This window comes from Malus domestica, chromosome 07 (genome assembly GCF_042453785.1).
Source record: "Malus domestica chromosome 07, GDT2T_hap1".
Classification (NCBI taxonomy): Eukaryota; Viridiplantae; Streptophyta; class Magnoliopsida; order Rosales; family Rosaceae; genus Malus; species Malus domestica.
The window spans coordinates 6,211,336-6,225,861 of NC_091667.1; the positions used below are offsets into that span (position 1 = coordinate 6,211,336).

Consider the following 14,526-nt stretch of genomic DNA (forward strand, 5'->3'; position numbering starts at 1 on the left):
AAAAATTTCCACCCAAGAGTTGATGAGGTAATATCAATGCTTTTGAGTGTTTTATTTCAAGTACTTGTGCCTGCTTTCACAATCTAATAGTTATCTTGAAAGATGAAACATACACCAAATATTTAGGACTTCTAAACTTACATATCAAAAACCATCAGCCTCAAAATCTTAGTAATTTCAAGCACATTTAAAGTCACTGTATCCATGCACACACTATTTTTTTTATACACCTCTATTCTGGCCATCATAGTGAATAAATCAAAAGAAAATAATAAACATGATTATTATCATAGTAGAGAAAAAAAGGCGATTCTTCTGACTCAACCCAACTCAACACAATCTAATTTTAGGTTGTGATGATTAAATAAACAAAAACAATAAACATGATTAAATAATGAATCGACCCAACTCAACAAAAGAATTTGATCAAGTTTGATTCTTTCAAGTTTTTACCTCATTCTAACTTGCTCTGCATTGTTCCAAACAAAAAACAAAAAAACTTTGCTCTGCAAGTGATGGATAGCGCATTCCCCTTTAACCTAGTGAGTCTCCGATCAAAACCCTTCCCTTCCTCTTAATGTAGTTTAGAATAAAAATATTGTTTTGATTAAAAAAAAATATGCTCAACGGGTTTAAAAGTCGAATTGTTAAGTTGACCTGTAACATCTCACATCGTCCAGGAGAGTGGATCTTATAAGTCTTATATGTATATTCTCATCTCTACCTAGTACAAGGCCTTTTGGGAGCTCACCAGTTTCAAATTCTATCAGAACTCCGAACTTAAGCGAGTTCACACGAGAGTAATCCCATGATGGGTGACCCACTGGGAAGTTATCGTGTGAGTTCCCAGAAACAAAACCATGAGGGTGTGGTCGGGACCCAAAGCAGACAATATTATGCTACGACGGAATCGAGCTTAGGATGTGGTGGGGGGCCTGAACCGGGATGTGACATGACCCAACCAGAATTGCAACTTTGCAAAAGACAAAAAATTAGTGAAAATTATAGCGGACTTGTAGTTTCAAAGTGTGACTCAATGTTCATATTCTTCAATGATTTATATAATTTAGCTGTAAAATTTAATTTTCATAACTATTTAAATTTTTTTGTTTTAATCTCAATTATTTATTTCTATCATTCAATATTACGTAATATTAAAAATCCCTCTAAATTTGCCCATTCACGATTTACGTAGTTTAAATCCCGAAGTCACGGGAGCAAAAGTCGCGGCTTTTTATCCCCAAATATGCGAAATCCCTACGGCCGCAAAAAGACCAAACACCTCCACACAATCCTTTGAAATCCCCCCCATGCCCCCGTCACATCAAAGGCCATTTCAGTAATTACCTACCCACATTACGTAAAATATCAACCCTCTCCCCTCGGTCTCGGTCAGTCTTCTTCCCCCCTCTCTCCCCTCACTCACCCACTCTCCTCTTTCTCTCTCCTCCTTTTTCTCATTGGAACCATCGAATCCCTATAAAAACCAACAAATAAATCGCAATCCCAACCGTTCAACTTCCATCCAACGGTTAACTTGAGTCGGCGATTGGTTTTCCCCCCTCTTTCCCCTTGTGGCTTTTTATCATAAACCCTAGCCGATACCAGTCCGCCCCCTCCAGCACTCCCGCTTTCTCTCTCTCTCTCTCTCTCTCTCTCTCTACTCTCTCTCTCTTAGTTTTAGATCTGGTTTGCGTCTCCTGTAAATTAGTCTCTCCCTCTCTCTCTCTCTGTATGTATTTCTGTTGATGTTGTGTACTTCTTGTTAATCGTACTTGTTAATTTCTCTCTCTCTCTCTCTCTGATTCATTTTCTCAACTGCCAAACACTTTCTTTTTCCTTTTGTTGTTGATAATTTTTTCTAAATAATAGGAAAAATCTGTTAATTTCTTTTTTTTCTTGTAATTAATGAACCCAACTCGTTCCGAGTTCCGAGTCCAACCCCGAGTCTGACCGAGCGCATAGAGTTCCGCGTTTTCCCCGACCCCGAGTCTGGGACTGAGTCGACTCGGAGATCGACTAGGCGACTCAGCGAGTCGAGGAGGAGAAGGAGGAGGACGACGAGTAGGAGTGCGCCCAGAGTGGTGCTGCTCCGGAATCTGAGCACGGAAATGCCATCAGTGGAGATGAGGCGGACCACGAGGGTTTTCGGGATGGGGACGGCCAAGGGCGGTGTGGACGGGGCTCGGGTTTTGCGGTCCGGCCGCCGCCTCTGGCCCGAGTCGTCCGAGTCCAAGCTCGAGAGGGCCCACCGTGGCGATGAGGACTGGCTCAAAGTCATGAAAAGCCATGCCAGTGAATCTGTTGTTTCTTTGAAGCCCAAGAGATGGCCCGGGAGCCACCACATCCGGAGTTCGAAGCAAACCCCCGTCGTTTCGAAAGTTCCAGTGGCTAAGAAGCCTGAAAGTAATGAGCTTTTGGCAGATGAGCTTATGGCAGATGAGCTTAAACAGAAGAAGATGTATGGGATTGTGTATACCCGAAAGAGGAAGCGCACCACTGCGGATGTGGAGAAGGAAGGTGGTTCCGATGATAGAATGTATGGGCGGAGATTTTTTCGGAGGCAGAGGAGGAAGACGAGCGGGGAGCTGGATTCCCATGTGGGTTGTGTTGAAAGCATACCGGTTTCGCATTCCAGTGCAAGAGTTCCAAAATTAGCTTGTAGAAACTCACAGTATAGGAACAGTTTAACTTCCCGTGGTATTCAAAAGAGGCGGAGTTCATTGAGCAGAAGGCGATCTAGAAATCCTTCGCTGGTTGCCTTTCGGAAGCCCAATGGAGCCTTAGTTTCTGAGATAATCAGTTCTAGGAAGAAAGGCCACCCTTTTTCTTCTGTAGCCTCTAATAATAAGCGTAGGAAGTCAGTTCCAACTTCCCCTGTAGGTAACCTGATAGAAGACGGTTCAACCATGGAGGGATCAGCACGGGATTTGGATTCTACATGTTGCTCGGCAAATATATTGATCACTGAAGCGGGCAAATGTTACAGGGAAGATGGAGCAACCGTCATGTTAGAAACCTCTTCATCTGGAGAGTGGCTTCTTGTGATCAAGAAAGATGGATTAACCCGTTACACCCACAAGGCAGAGAAAGTAATGAGGCCCTGCTCTAAAAACCGTCTTACGAATGTTAAAACGTGGTCTGCGGATAATATTGGGGATAATGGTTGGAAGCTAGAATTTCCCAATCGATCTGATTGGTATATTTTCAAGGACCTTTACAAGGAGTGCTCCGATCGTTCTGTCCCATCTCCAGCTGTCAAGTTCATCCCCGTGCCCGGTGTGCATGAAGTCCCAGGATATGCAGATGGTCACCATACTCCTTTCCACAGGCCCGATTCGTACATATCTATGAATGTTGATGAGTTGTCTAGAGCCGTGGGAAAGAGAGATGCAAATTATGACATGGACTCTGATGATGAGAAGTGGCTGAAGAAGTTCAACAGTGACTTTGTTGCTGAGGATGAACTTGATGACCATGTTTCCGAGGATAACTTTGAATTAATTGTCGATGCAATCGAGAAGGCATTTTATTATAGACCATATGATTTCTCTGATGACAATCCAGCTGCAAATCTTTGTCCGGAGATGGGAAGGAGGGAAGTAATAGTGGCTGTATATGGTTATTGGATGAATAAACGGAAGCAGAAGCGAGTATCATCACTGCTTAGGGTGTTCCAGGTACCTGCCACATTATGCTTCATTTTCTTTTGCTAGAGTAGTTCTCGGAGTACACAGAACCAAGCGCAATGGCGTTCTAGGATTCATATAGCCGACCTCACTTAGTGGGAAAAGGCTTTGTTGTTGTTGTAGAGTAGTTCTCGGAGTAAATCTGATCTGCATTTTTAAGTTCTTATATTCTGTTGCTTGTTCGCATTACTGAACCTTTTCTTTTAACAGGCGTATCAGTCGAAGAGATCTCTGCTAGACCCAAAGCCTATCATGCGCAAGAGAAGATCATTCAAGCGACAGCCAAGTCAAGTTGGTAGAGGAAAACAACCAAGTTTCTTGCAAGGTATTTTAAATCTCTTATTGCACAATCCTAGTTGTACAGTGAATTTTACTATCCTTGTTAATATAAATTTACAGGGTAGCCTACATGGCATTGGCACTTGAATTTTAATTAATTCATCAGCTTCCCAGTGCCTGCAACAAACACTTGATATCATGTGAGGCCTCAAACTTCTGAAACCAATTGAAGTTTTTATAAGTACCCGCATCAATTTTTGTCGAGTGTCGCTCGTAGAATCCATCGTAATGCTAATCCTGCCTTTTTTTAAAAAAAAAATTTCTTTCCTATAAGCTACATAGAAGGACAAACTTTTGAAAGCATAAAATAAAATAACATAAGCTTCACCCCCTGAAGGAAAATAAAACCTTGACTTCGGGTTTGGGCAAAGGTATTTCGGTTAGGGGTTTAAGTGTTATCTGTTTTGTTTCTGTAAAAGATCTGATTTCTCAGCTTGGCTTTTTATTATATGAGAACTGTATATCTGAGCTTGTATTGATATACAGCTATGGCTGCAGAACAAGATGCGATGCAAGAGCAGAATGCTGTGTATAAAGTTGAAGAAGCGAAAGCTGCGGCCCAGAGATCTGTGGAATTTGCTATCCGCAAACGACAACGGGCTCAGTTACTCATGCAGAACGCAGATTTGTCAACTTATAAAGCGACGATGGCATTTAGAATCGCTGAAGCTGCCCTGGTTCTCGGATCACCGGATGCCGCTGCTGATTATGTTCTTGATTGACCAATTTAGGTGGTTTCTGAATCCTGATGACAGTCGGAAATAACAGTTTTCTGGTTACAGGAAGGATTTTGCAGCCGTTGGTGCCCCCCTCCGCCTTTGGAAGACAGGTCATGGATTGAGTGCTATAATTTTGTACAGGTTTTAATTGGATGTACATTTGTATTATTAAACCTCACATCGTCAAATTATCAGATAGTGTACGGGTCGAAATAGTCGATTTTCTTGGGGGTGTAAAACAAAAAAACAAAAAAAAGAAAAAGTGAAAATATAGCAAAATTTAACCTTCTTGTTTGGGTGCTCTGTATGATAAATCAATTTAAATAATTACTTGACATTTTGATGATGACCTTGACAGTATTGAAGCGGGATTTTACTCTCCCGTCATTTATGGAGCTGGATATTTCTAAATTATTGGCATTTAGTTTGACTAAACTGCCAGGTGTCAAGGTTTTATCTGTTAAGAATTTGAAGTCAACTTATATAGTAGATACGTAGATACGTAGAAAATTTTCTCCAACTACGATGCGAATATTGTTGCAAGAATGCCCTAAAAGCAATCAAAAGATTAATAAAATTAAACTGCATAGGACGCTTTTGCCACAAGTCACATAAGCTAATTACCGGGCAAGATCATCATACATAAATTAATTAAAAAATCTCCTTGGTGAGTTCGTGGATAACTCTATTAAGATTATATTAATGATCTGTACATTTGGAGGAAATAGCTTAAGAGATAAGTTTTTTTTTTTTTTTTTTTAAACATGATCAAATATGTGTATTTGCATGGAATCTTAAATGTCAAGCCAGTAACTCTCATTAGTCGTATTGAAGTAACCATACATACAACGCCATCCGGCTCCTTCTGACCATAGTTGGTATTATTTTCAGACTAATTTTCTGAAACAAAGGAGATCAAACGTAAGACATAACAAGAATCAAGCACAATAGACCTTGCTTTCGTATTTGTTGCACAATAGACCTACTAAGTTTGAATATATTGTTAAAATTTTATTTTATTTTTAAATACGGAAGACCTTTTTATTAAATTCGCACAAGGGCTCCAAAATATTCGATACGTCCCTGCCCAGTGCAAAGTTGAAAGAACAGTATTTTACCGCAAAAGAGCAGCAGGGACGTACTCTTCTCCGCCAGGCCACCAAATTGCGGCCAATGTGATGTCCTTTTTCCTGAGCTTCTGGAATCTCCCCCCAGGATGGTAACTTGGTAAGCATCCAACGCAACTCAAGCCAGTAATATGTTAAAAGATTTTCTCCTTACAAATTCTGCAGCACGACACGAATGCTAATCACTTTTGTGTGACTTAGGACTCGGCACTAGCATCTGACAGAATTACTTTGAATCCGTTCAACTATTATGATATGCTCGTTTTGCAGCTAATTCCGATATCGCCGGTGGCTTGGACAGTCTACGGACTTGTGACATTCCAAGTGCGGAGATCGCCATCTGTTCCAAAAATAACCATATAATCTACTTCCAAAACAAATCAAACACCAACACCGAGAATTTAAATTTAACAAAATGTCGATCTTCTCGGATCATCAAAAAGTTCACATGGTGACACACTCATTGTGAGTTGGATTACGATCTTTGAAACCGCCTCACAAACATGACTACGAAATTGACACATACACGGTACATTAGTATGTTTACATAACGAATTACAAGCAAACTATTCGGCATTCCAGGAGTTCAGAATACAGTATTGCACTAATAACACGAGCTATAGGTGACTTGGAGTTCTTTACACGATACATTTTCTTTTACGTTCTCTTTATGTTCTACAAGGGTAAACCTAAAGCATGATTCTTAAATCAGTATTTGTGCACAGCAATGAACTACCTCTCACCAGGTTTGACGGGAGCATTGGCCAGGTCCTGAATCTCCTTCTTGCTCTTTATCACAGTCCAGCTCCTGGTATGGAAATCCACTTTATCCAAGTCCTCTACGATGCCCATATACCCATATAGAAATCGCTCCTCCGGGTTGTCTCCCTGCATTGCTGCTTCCACAATTTTGCCATTCGAGGATGTTGCTCGCTCAAAATCTACTCTGCCACGCTTATGCTCTGCAAAATGCTTCTGAATCCTCTCCGCGTCCCCAAGCCCAGTAAACGTTCCCAAGAACTTCACCACCAAAACACTTTGGTCAGCAGGCTTGCCCAGGCAAATCTTGATTCTTCCCTTGATTAAACCGTTACCTGCCATGTCATGTTGAACTCAAAAGTTTCAAAACAAAAAATTGTCCACCTTACTCCAAATAATTTAAAGATCCAGAAACCCAAATGGTACCTTGCCTTGATATCCGCTTAGCCTGCATACAACGTGATTACCTTCTTTTCTAGTTTACTTATTTGATATTTTGTCTAACTTTATGCTCAAGCATTTAATAGCTTCAGTAAGTACTGTATAACTAAAAATAATAAAAACGAAGTCACTCACTTCTTAGAAAAGCCTCGAGCGCCTCCATGGATACAACCTTCCAACATTCAGGATTGTTGTCGGACATAGAAATATTGTGGACAACAATTACAGGAGGCCAGAGAATCAAATCTTCCTTCTGAGCCAAAGCTTCTGCCTTGGGCAGGACCTGGGGAACCCAAGTGACCGTGTCAGGGGGGACAATGGTACTCCATCCCAACAGAACACAAACTGCTTTTAGAAGACCCAAGTGCTGTGCCCTCAGCCCAACTTTGTGAGACATATATGCATGTGTTACCAGGCGCTGAGTGTCCATGAACTCCTTCGACAAGCTGCAACACAGCATAGATAAATAAAAAATTGAAAAAGTATAGTATTCGCGAGTACCACTTCTACCAGAGAAAAAATAAAATCAAGGCAGAAACATCTACAATATCCCATTTAAGTAGAATCATATACAAATTTCACGCCCTAATCAGTATCCTATATAAAAATTCAAAAATTAAAGACAAACTTCATTAAAAAAAACAGTGAATACAAAACCATATGCAATTTTAAGACCCTCAACTGCTACAGTATTGGTTGATTCAAATTAATCATCTTGCCTCTCATTTGAGGCAGGGCTTCGTTCCTTCATATCCAGTAATATACACATTCATAAGGTGTGATGCTTTATACCAGCAACAAACTACCACATTATCAGGCTTGGAACGGACTTGTATCAATTTAAGACACAACTCTCTGACATAGTAGATATCCTCATAAAAGTAAGTACGCATCAACCTTGGAGCAGTAACTAAACAAACCAATGCGCATCTAACTCTCAATACAACTTTGTCCAACGAATGCTTTCTTAATTTCACCCTTAGAAGTTTTATGACATTTTATTATTTATTTCTAATTTGGGTTCTAGTCATCTTTTCTAAAAGCTCAAAATTATCTTCCACAGAGCATATAGGAAGTAGCCCACACATTTAACTTTACAATCAAGTAAATATTTGGTCTTCCCATGATAACAACATGAAAAATCATATTATTACCCTGCATTGTTACCAAACCAAATGATTGATCTCAATGTCACTGACTTCGTAGATCACTCCGTGCGCTCTTGTGAAAGGGAACTTTAAACCTACTCATGCACATATTATAGTCCCTCAGAACCTATTACTCCAATTTTCATTGCAAATCTTCTTTCCCATTTCTTACCAACTATAACTAGCTAACTTCTACTTAACTAGTTTCTACATAACTGGCCAGTTTCTTCATACTGTCGATCTACAAAATACAATGATGGACTCCAGAACCTCAAAGATAAACTTACTCCAAGTGAGAAGCTATGGAACTTAACACTGCTTCATAAGCTACAGATATGCTTTATGATCACATTTTTTGCATGCATTACAAAAATAAAAAATAAAAAATGTCCCTTCATGAATGAATGTCCTCCAAAGGCATTTCAAAGTCCTGAGAATATTTCCTAAAATGTTCAGGTATAATAAATACATGTATGAGTAATGACACACTAGGCATTTCGACCTGGATGCCAATAACTGGATACCAAAATGGCTTCAGCAATTAAGTTTGTATCAGAGTGTGGAATGAGAAATTGATTTCCCTTTCTGAGAGGCCTAATTGAATCAATGTATCATTTCAAACCAAGAACCTCATTTCAATCTTGTTCTACAATCCATCCTATGTACATCCTATCCCTCCACCTCAAACAATAAACCAATTTGCATAAACTCTTTGCAGCACCAAAGCCTAGAACTATGTATAGAAGATCCACATTTACTTTTGCTAGTGAACAAGGAACTAAAAAACACTAACAGGTCCTGTGTCAGTTTCTGCTGGACTAGGACGACCCTTGTTTCATCAAATGGTGTCTGTCTTTCCCACTACAAAAACCATGTTTCCTGGAAATTTCAACCATGATTGGTAATGAACAACTCCGCAAACACCATTTCGTATTAGTAGATGTTCACCCAACGAACAATAAGGAAAGAATCAAAAGACCACATAACTTTCACAAATTTAAGGTCATAACAAGTGATTTGAGTAATACTAAAGAACCCTAAGTAACAAAGCTTAAAATAACTGCAGCAGTTGACTGCATCAATACGAGCAATACTAAAAACCTCCTGAATGAAAAGATGAAAACTGGAGTCCCACTTAGAAAGAACATGACAGAAAAGAAAACAGACCTTCGGCCACATACGATGCAGAACAAAGTTCCAGCCTTTCCTTGTTCCTTGTATCTTCTTCGAACAGCCGAGTTCATATTTAGCTTTTTAGAAAATGTTAAAAAGGCTTCATTTACCATTTGCATAAACTCCTCAGAGTCCTCGGATGGCTCAGGACCTGCAGAGCTCAGCCCATTTTCTGATAAATCAACATCAGTACCATCACTTGCATGGACATCTTCTAAATAACTATCATGTCTTTTCCAAACTCGGTGCTGTTTGTGAACACCACTTTTTATATCAGTGTGGCGCGGCTTATGCCTACTTAATGGACCAGACTTTTGATGACCCTTGATATATCGATCACCTTGTTTATAGAATCTGACTGAATGCCTTTGCGCATTTTCAAAAGAGTGTTGAGATGGCAACCAATCATCATATTCATATTCATCATGACGGCGCCCAACAAATACCCTCTTAGCCTTACTGTATCTATCATGATCAAATCCAGCTGATGCAGATGTACAGAAACTGCCTACATCTCCATCATTCCACTCTTCACCACTATCATATAAATCTTGGAATTCACTAGATGTCCACTTACTAGACATAATAGTTCTAGGATTATGTGTACTCATATGTTCTTCAGTAGCATAGTTTCTTTTGAGCATCCTATCTCTCATAATCTGCATTCCAGCAGGATGTCCACGCATTTCTGACTCATATTTTGATACAGGAGACAGCCTGTCCTGATACTTCATATTCACATCTCTTTCAAAACCATAATCTTCTTTTGGATGTGCGAACTGAAAATCTTGGGATGCCCTGAAATGGGATAGTTCATAATCTTGTGGATTTCTCCTTCCTAAATTGACATGTGTGCGTCCTGAACCCAAATATTCTGCACCGTGCTTTGATGTCTCTGATACTCTTCTTGAATCAGGGTAGTCTATTAAAGATTGCCCTTGCAAAGTAGGATTATTCATCATAATGCCCTTTCTTGAATTTCCAGAAAATCCCTCAGTATCATCCATTCTATCCATAACAGGGTTCATAATACTAGGTCTTGACAAATTTTGATGCTCATAAACCATTCGAGTATGATCATAGTCAAGTTGAGGTCGTGGAGGCATCATTTTATGTAAGTCATCAGATGGATATCCGCGATCATCAACTGGCATTCCCCTTGATTTGGGAAAATAATAATCATCATGCTCACCTCTAGTAGGACTATAACTCTGGTAAATTGCCAGACTCCTTTTGCCAGAATCAGGATCTCTAGAATAATCTGCTGGTGGCCTTTGCCTATATGCATTAATGCTCGAGGACTCTATAAACTTCCGGCTGCTACTTGAAAACTCATCCATAGAAGGTAAGTGATGGCCACCTCGGTAGGAATCTTGAAAGTCACTCCTTATGTCTGTGGAGGTTCTAGCATGAAAATCCGTATTAAGAGCACTTGACATCATTGGGTACAAACCATCCCTTGAAGGAAAAATGTGTTTCTCTCCTTTGTAGGATTCTGTCACTGGTAATCTATCCAAAGCAACAGGATCCATGTACTGAGGCCTTTCTTGCTGAAAGTGGCGTACATTCATAGTCCGTGATGATGATGGTAGGTGTTCACTGCCTTCTGCAGGGGTTGTCACAGGATGCAGGTCCGGAGGTGGCCAATATGTTCCTAGTACAGTGTTATCTTGGATAAGTGCGGGTTCTGATCCTCTTACCGCACCATCTTCCACATGCATTGATTTTTTACTCAATGCCTCATGTGTACCGCCAACTGACAATCTGCTTCCATTCAATTCCTCATTACTGATTCTAGAGTCATTATTCTCAGACCCGTAAACTCGTCTACTATTTGAAACGTCATTCACACTATATATTGCAGGCTCAGCCAATCCAGGTCTGTGTTGCAACTCCACAGGAACAGGTGCAAGTAGAGGTGGCGAATAATTCCTAGGCAAAACCCCGACTCCCTCATCAAAATGTGGCCTTTTCCGCATGTCACCAAAAGGCTGCAGTGGTGACCTGGATCTTGACCTCCGCCTCACCCGATCAGTCCTTCCACGACCCAAATGCCAACCATAGTCCCTCCTTTCAACAGAATCAGTCCTTTGACTCAAACCCACATCCCCTGGCAATCCCCGAGGGCTCAAATTCCTCCCAATAGACTGATCAGCCGCCTCGAGTCGCATATTACTCCTCCTACCACTATTACTATACGGGTCAGGACCCAATTCAAATCGGTGGGGGGCATGTAATCTAGAAGCTGGAGATTTTTTATTGAAATTTTCATGCTTCCCAGAATGCATTTTGAGATTCACAGCTAAAAATCCTCAAATTTTTATTTCATATAATTGAAAAAATATGATAATAAGAGCTCGAAAACCCTAACCCTAGTAACCCATCCAATCACAGTGCAAATGGGAAACCCCTAATCAGAAAAACATTCATATTATTCGACCAGAGATCACCGAACGGAAATTGAATTCCATGAAAAGTGAGAATTTCAAACCTTTCGCTGGGAATCCATGAAATTTCTGTACATGAATACGATTGATCTTTCTCAGACTCCTTCAGTTCTCGATCATAAACCAGAAATTTGCCGCTTTTTCTTCTCAAATTTTGTGATTGGAGCCGACGGGCAAGAGAAACTGATGGGTTAAGACCGTCGTTCTTCCACTGGGAATTTAAATTTCTTGGTTTTCTGGGCTGGTCGCTGAGAGAGTATTCTGAGAAATCGACGCAGTTGGAAGGAAACTGGGAAGAAGACGATGCGGTTTTGTTAGTGGGGAGCACTTTTCAATTGCATCTACCTTGACTGGAGGATTACTTTTTAAAGGATATAACTTTACGACTGTTTAGGCTTCATCGCAACCGTCGCTTATACTTACTTTGACCCAAAAAAAGAAAAGAAAAAAGACGTTGCTTAAACTTACTTCGTGATTAAGGAAAACAATATTTTGACCCCTTAAGTTTGTATTTAATTCCAACCCCATACAATATTTCAATCTCATACTTTTACTTAATATTTATTTAATGTCATATAACCATTAGCCAATTCATTAAATTGGTCGTTAAGTAATGGTGCGGCAAGCACATAACTCACATTTTGCTGATTTGGAGTCTAAACTTGTGCAAAGTGGTTAAAAACTAGGGAAATACTCTCAAATGAGACATTTTCTTAATCTTGGGACATAAATAAGACAAACCGGCCATGCACAAGTCATGCACACCATGTACAAAACCAAAATTACTAAAATGCCCACATATAAATACCAAAAACCCTTACTCATTTCATCATTTTTATCATTTGGAAGAGTGGATGCCGAGGAAGCTCTATGAGCTCTAGATTTCTAGGTTGAGCTCAAACCTTTGAGCTCCGATTTCCAAGAGAGAGAAGTCAAGAATGTTATCAGTATATGCAAGGTGTTGGATTATGGGTTTTAAAAGGTCATTCAGACGGTGAGTTAAAACCATAACAATGGGTTTTGAAAAAACAAAAAATGTAAAAACCTCTAAGTTTCGAACCCATGTCTTGTTGAAACTATGAAGGTATAGTCCCCACCATTACAAAATAGTTAGATATGTCTGGGCCAACCTATGCACATCATGATGTATTGAATTATAGCACACTAAATTTTATATTGGAAATAAAGTAACAACATTTGGAAGCATCCTTCAAATTAGAGGACAAAAAAGTAGTGGTGGGGATTCTTACAATGTTTGAAAGTTACATGCATCACATCCTCACCACATAAACACATTCAACACATTCTCTCTTTTGCCCATCTGATTTCATCCTCATCATGATAGACTTGTGTATAAATATGTTTCTCACATATAGTTGCAATAACCATTAACCCTCATAAAAAATTAGATTGCTCAGATAGCCAAAACAATTGAGATCACAAACATGTCCAAGTTCTCACATGAAACTAAGAGCTTTAACTCAGAGTTCTACGAGTGGTACAACATGGAACCTCCTCTACTTCCGAGGTTGCCGAAGGCAAATCCTATGTCATCGTTTAGTTATGTGGACTCAGAGACGCCACTGAAAGTATAAATCAGGTCCGCGATAAACTTGACTCTGAGACTGGCGTTGCCGAGTATTGGAACCACAAGCTAATAAAGGCAGAAAAAGAGCTTGTGGACCTCAATGGTGAAGTCAACGAAGGGCTCTACAGTGCAAGCAAGCAGAAAACGAAGGCTGGCATATGTGGAGAAAGGATCACATTCCTAAATTTTGAATTGTTCCAGAAGCATCGGGGTCATATTGAGTCATACGAGCATTCTCGGGAGGGAAATGCTTAAATAGAGGAGGAACGCAACAAGGGCTTTGAGAATTTTCGTCAATTGGCGAAGGGAAAAGAACCGCGTCAACCATAATGGGATTATATGACATTTTATTGTTGTGCAATGTATTAGCTAAGTATTTTATGATAATAAACATATGTACTATGTATCCTTATTATATACATATACCATGCACACAGAATGCACATTAAATGCACACAATATGCATATCACATTTTAATATCATATGCACATAATATGCCATGCGCAAGACATCCACACCTTATGTACGCAACTTGTACAACATATGCACGTCGATGCACTCATTAGAAAAATTTTGTGAAATTTCTGCAATTGAACTGAAACACAAATTGGAACATACCAGTATTGTACTTCGTCAAAAATCAAAATTTTCCCACACATTACTATAAACCCAGTCGACATTAGCATGTTGGCCTTGGGATTCTCTTCAAGACTAGGCGTCAAAAGGGATGAGACTTACCCCATTATTTTAGGGTTTCATATCTTCGAAAACACACCATCCTCATATTAGTGAAATCCCAAACAATAAAGTGCAAATTGAATAACAAATTTTTCCTTTCATGCTTTGTTTCTAAATGGATTGGTTGACAAACTAGTTAGCAAATTTACAAGACAAGGTAGATGCGGTGTAGATTTGGTGTATATGACCCTCATGTCTTGTCCTAACCTACTTGTGTGAAATCCCATTCCTGGATTTCACTGTTATAATCTACGTATTTGTGTTATTGAGATTTTAGATTATTTTTCGAGAATTTATTTTAATTTGTTTGAATTTAGATTTTAATTAGATTAGTTACGAAGTTTGAAGTTTGGAAAT

At 39.6% G+C, this 14,526-nt stretch overlaps 2 protein-coding genes across 6 annotated transcripts; one reads left to right on the forward strand and one right to left on the reverse strand.

The window, feature by feature from the left end:
• Positions 1–1,394: 1,394 nt before the first annotated feature.
• LOC103438802 (uncharacterized) lies at positions 1,395–5,035 on the forward strand. 4 transcript variants are annotated; one of them, XR_529883.4, is made up of 4 exons: positions 1,398–3,680; positions 3,900–4,014; positions 4,089–4,168; positions 4,515–5,035. XR_529883.4 is itself a non-coding variant. In XM_008377354.4 (3 exons), exons 1-3 carry the CDS (start codon positions 2,112–2,114, stop codon positions 4,748–4,750), a joined length of 1,920 nt encoding a protein of 639 aa, XP_008375576.3. In that variant the 5' UTR covers positions 1,395–2,111; the 3' UTR covers positions 4,751–5,035. The 4 variants fall into 4 exon arrangements, 2 of the variants coding, with proteins under 2 accessions (XP_008375576.3, XP_008375577.3); XR_001790501.3 differs by having other exon boundaries at positions 4,527–5,035; XM_008377354.4 differs by lacking the exon at positions 4,089–4,168 and having other exon boundaries at positions 1,395–3,680.
• Positions 5,036–6,257: 1,222 nt separating this feature from the next.
• Positions 6,258–12,181, reverse strand: LOC103438801 (uncharacterized). Of its 2 annotated transcripts, XM_008377353.4 has the most exons (4): positions 11,887–12,181; positions 9,390–11,582; positions 7,210–7,520; positions 6,258–6,968 (listed from the first exon to the last, which is right to left on the reverse strand). In XM_008377353.4, the coding sequence occupies exons 2-4, from the start codon at positions 11,564–11,566 to the stop codon at positions 6,607–6,609; spliced, it is 2,850 nt and encodes a 949-aa protein (XP_008375575.3). In that variant the 5' UTR covers positions 11,567–11,582; positions 11,887–12,181; the 3' UTR covers positions 6,258–6,606. The 2 variants fall into 2 exon arrangements, with proteins under 2 accessions (XP_008375575.3, XP_017188900.3); XM_017333411.3 differs by lacking the exon at positions 11,887–12,181 and having other exon boundaries at positions 9,390–11,823.
• Between the last annotated feature and the right edge of the window lie 2,345 nt (positions 12,182–14,526).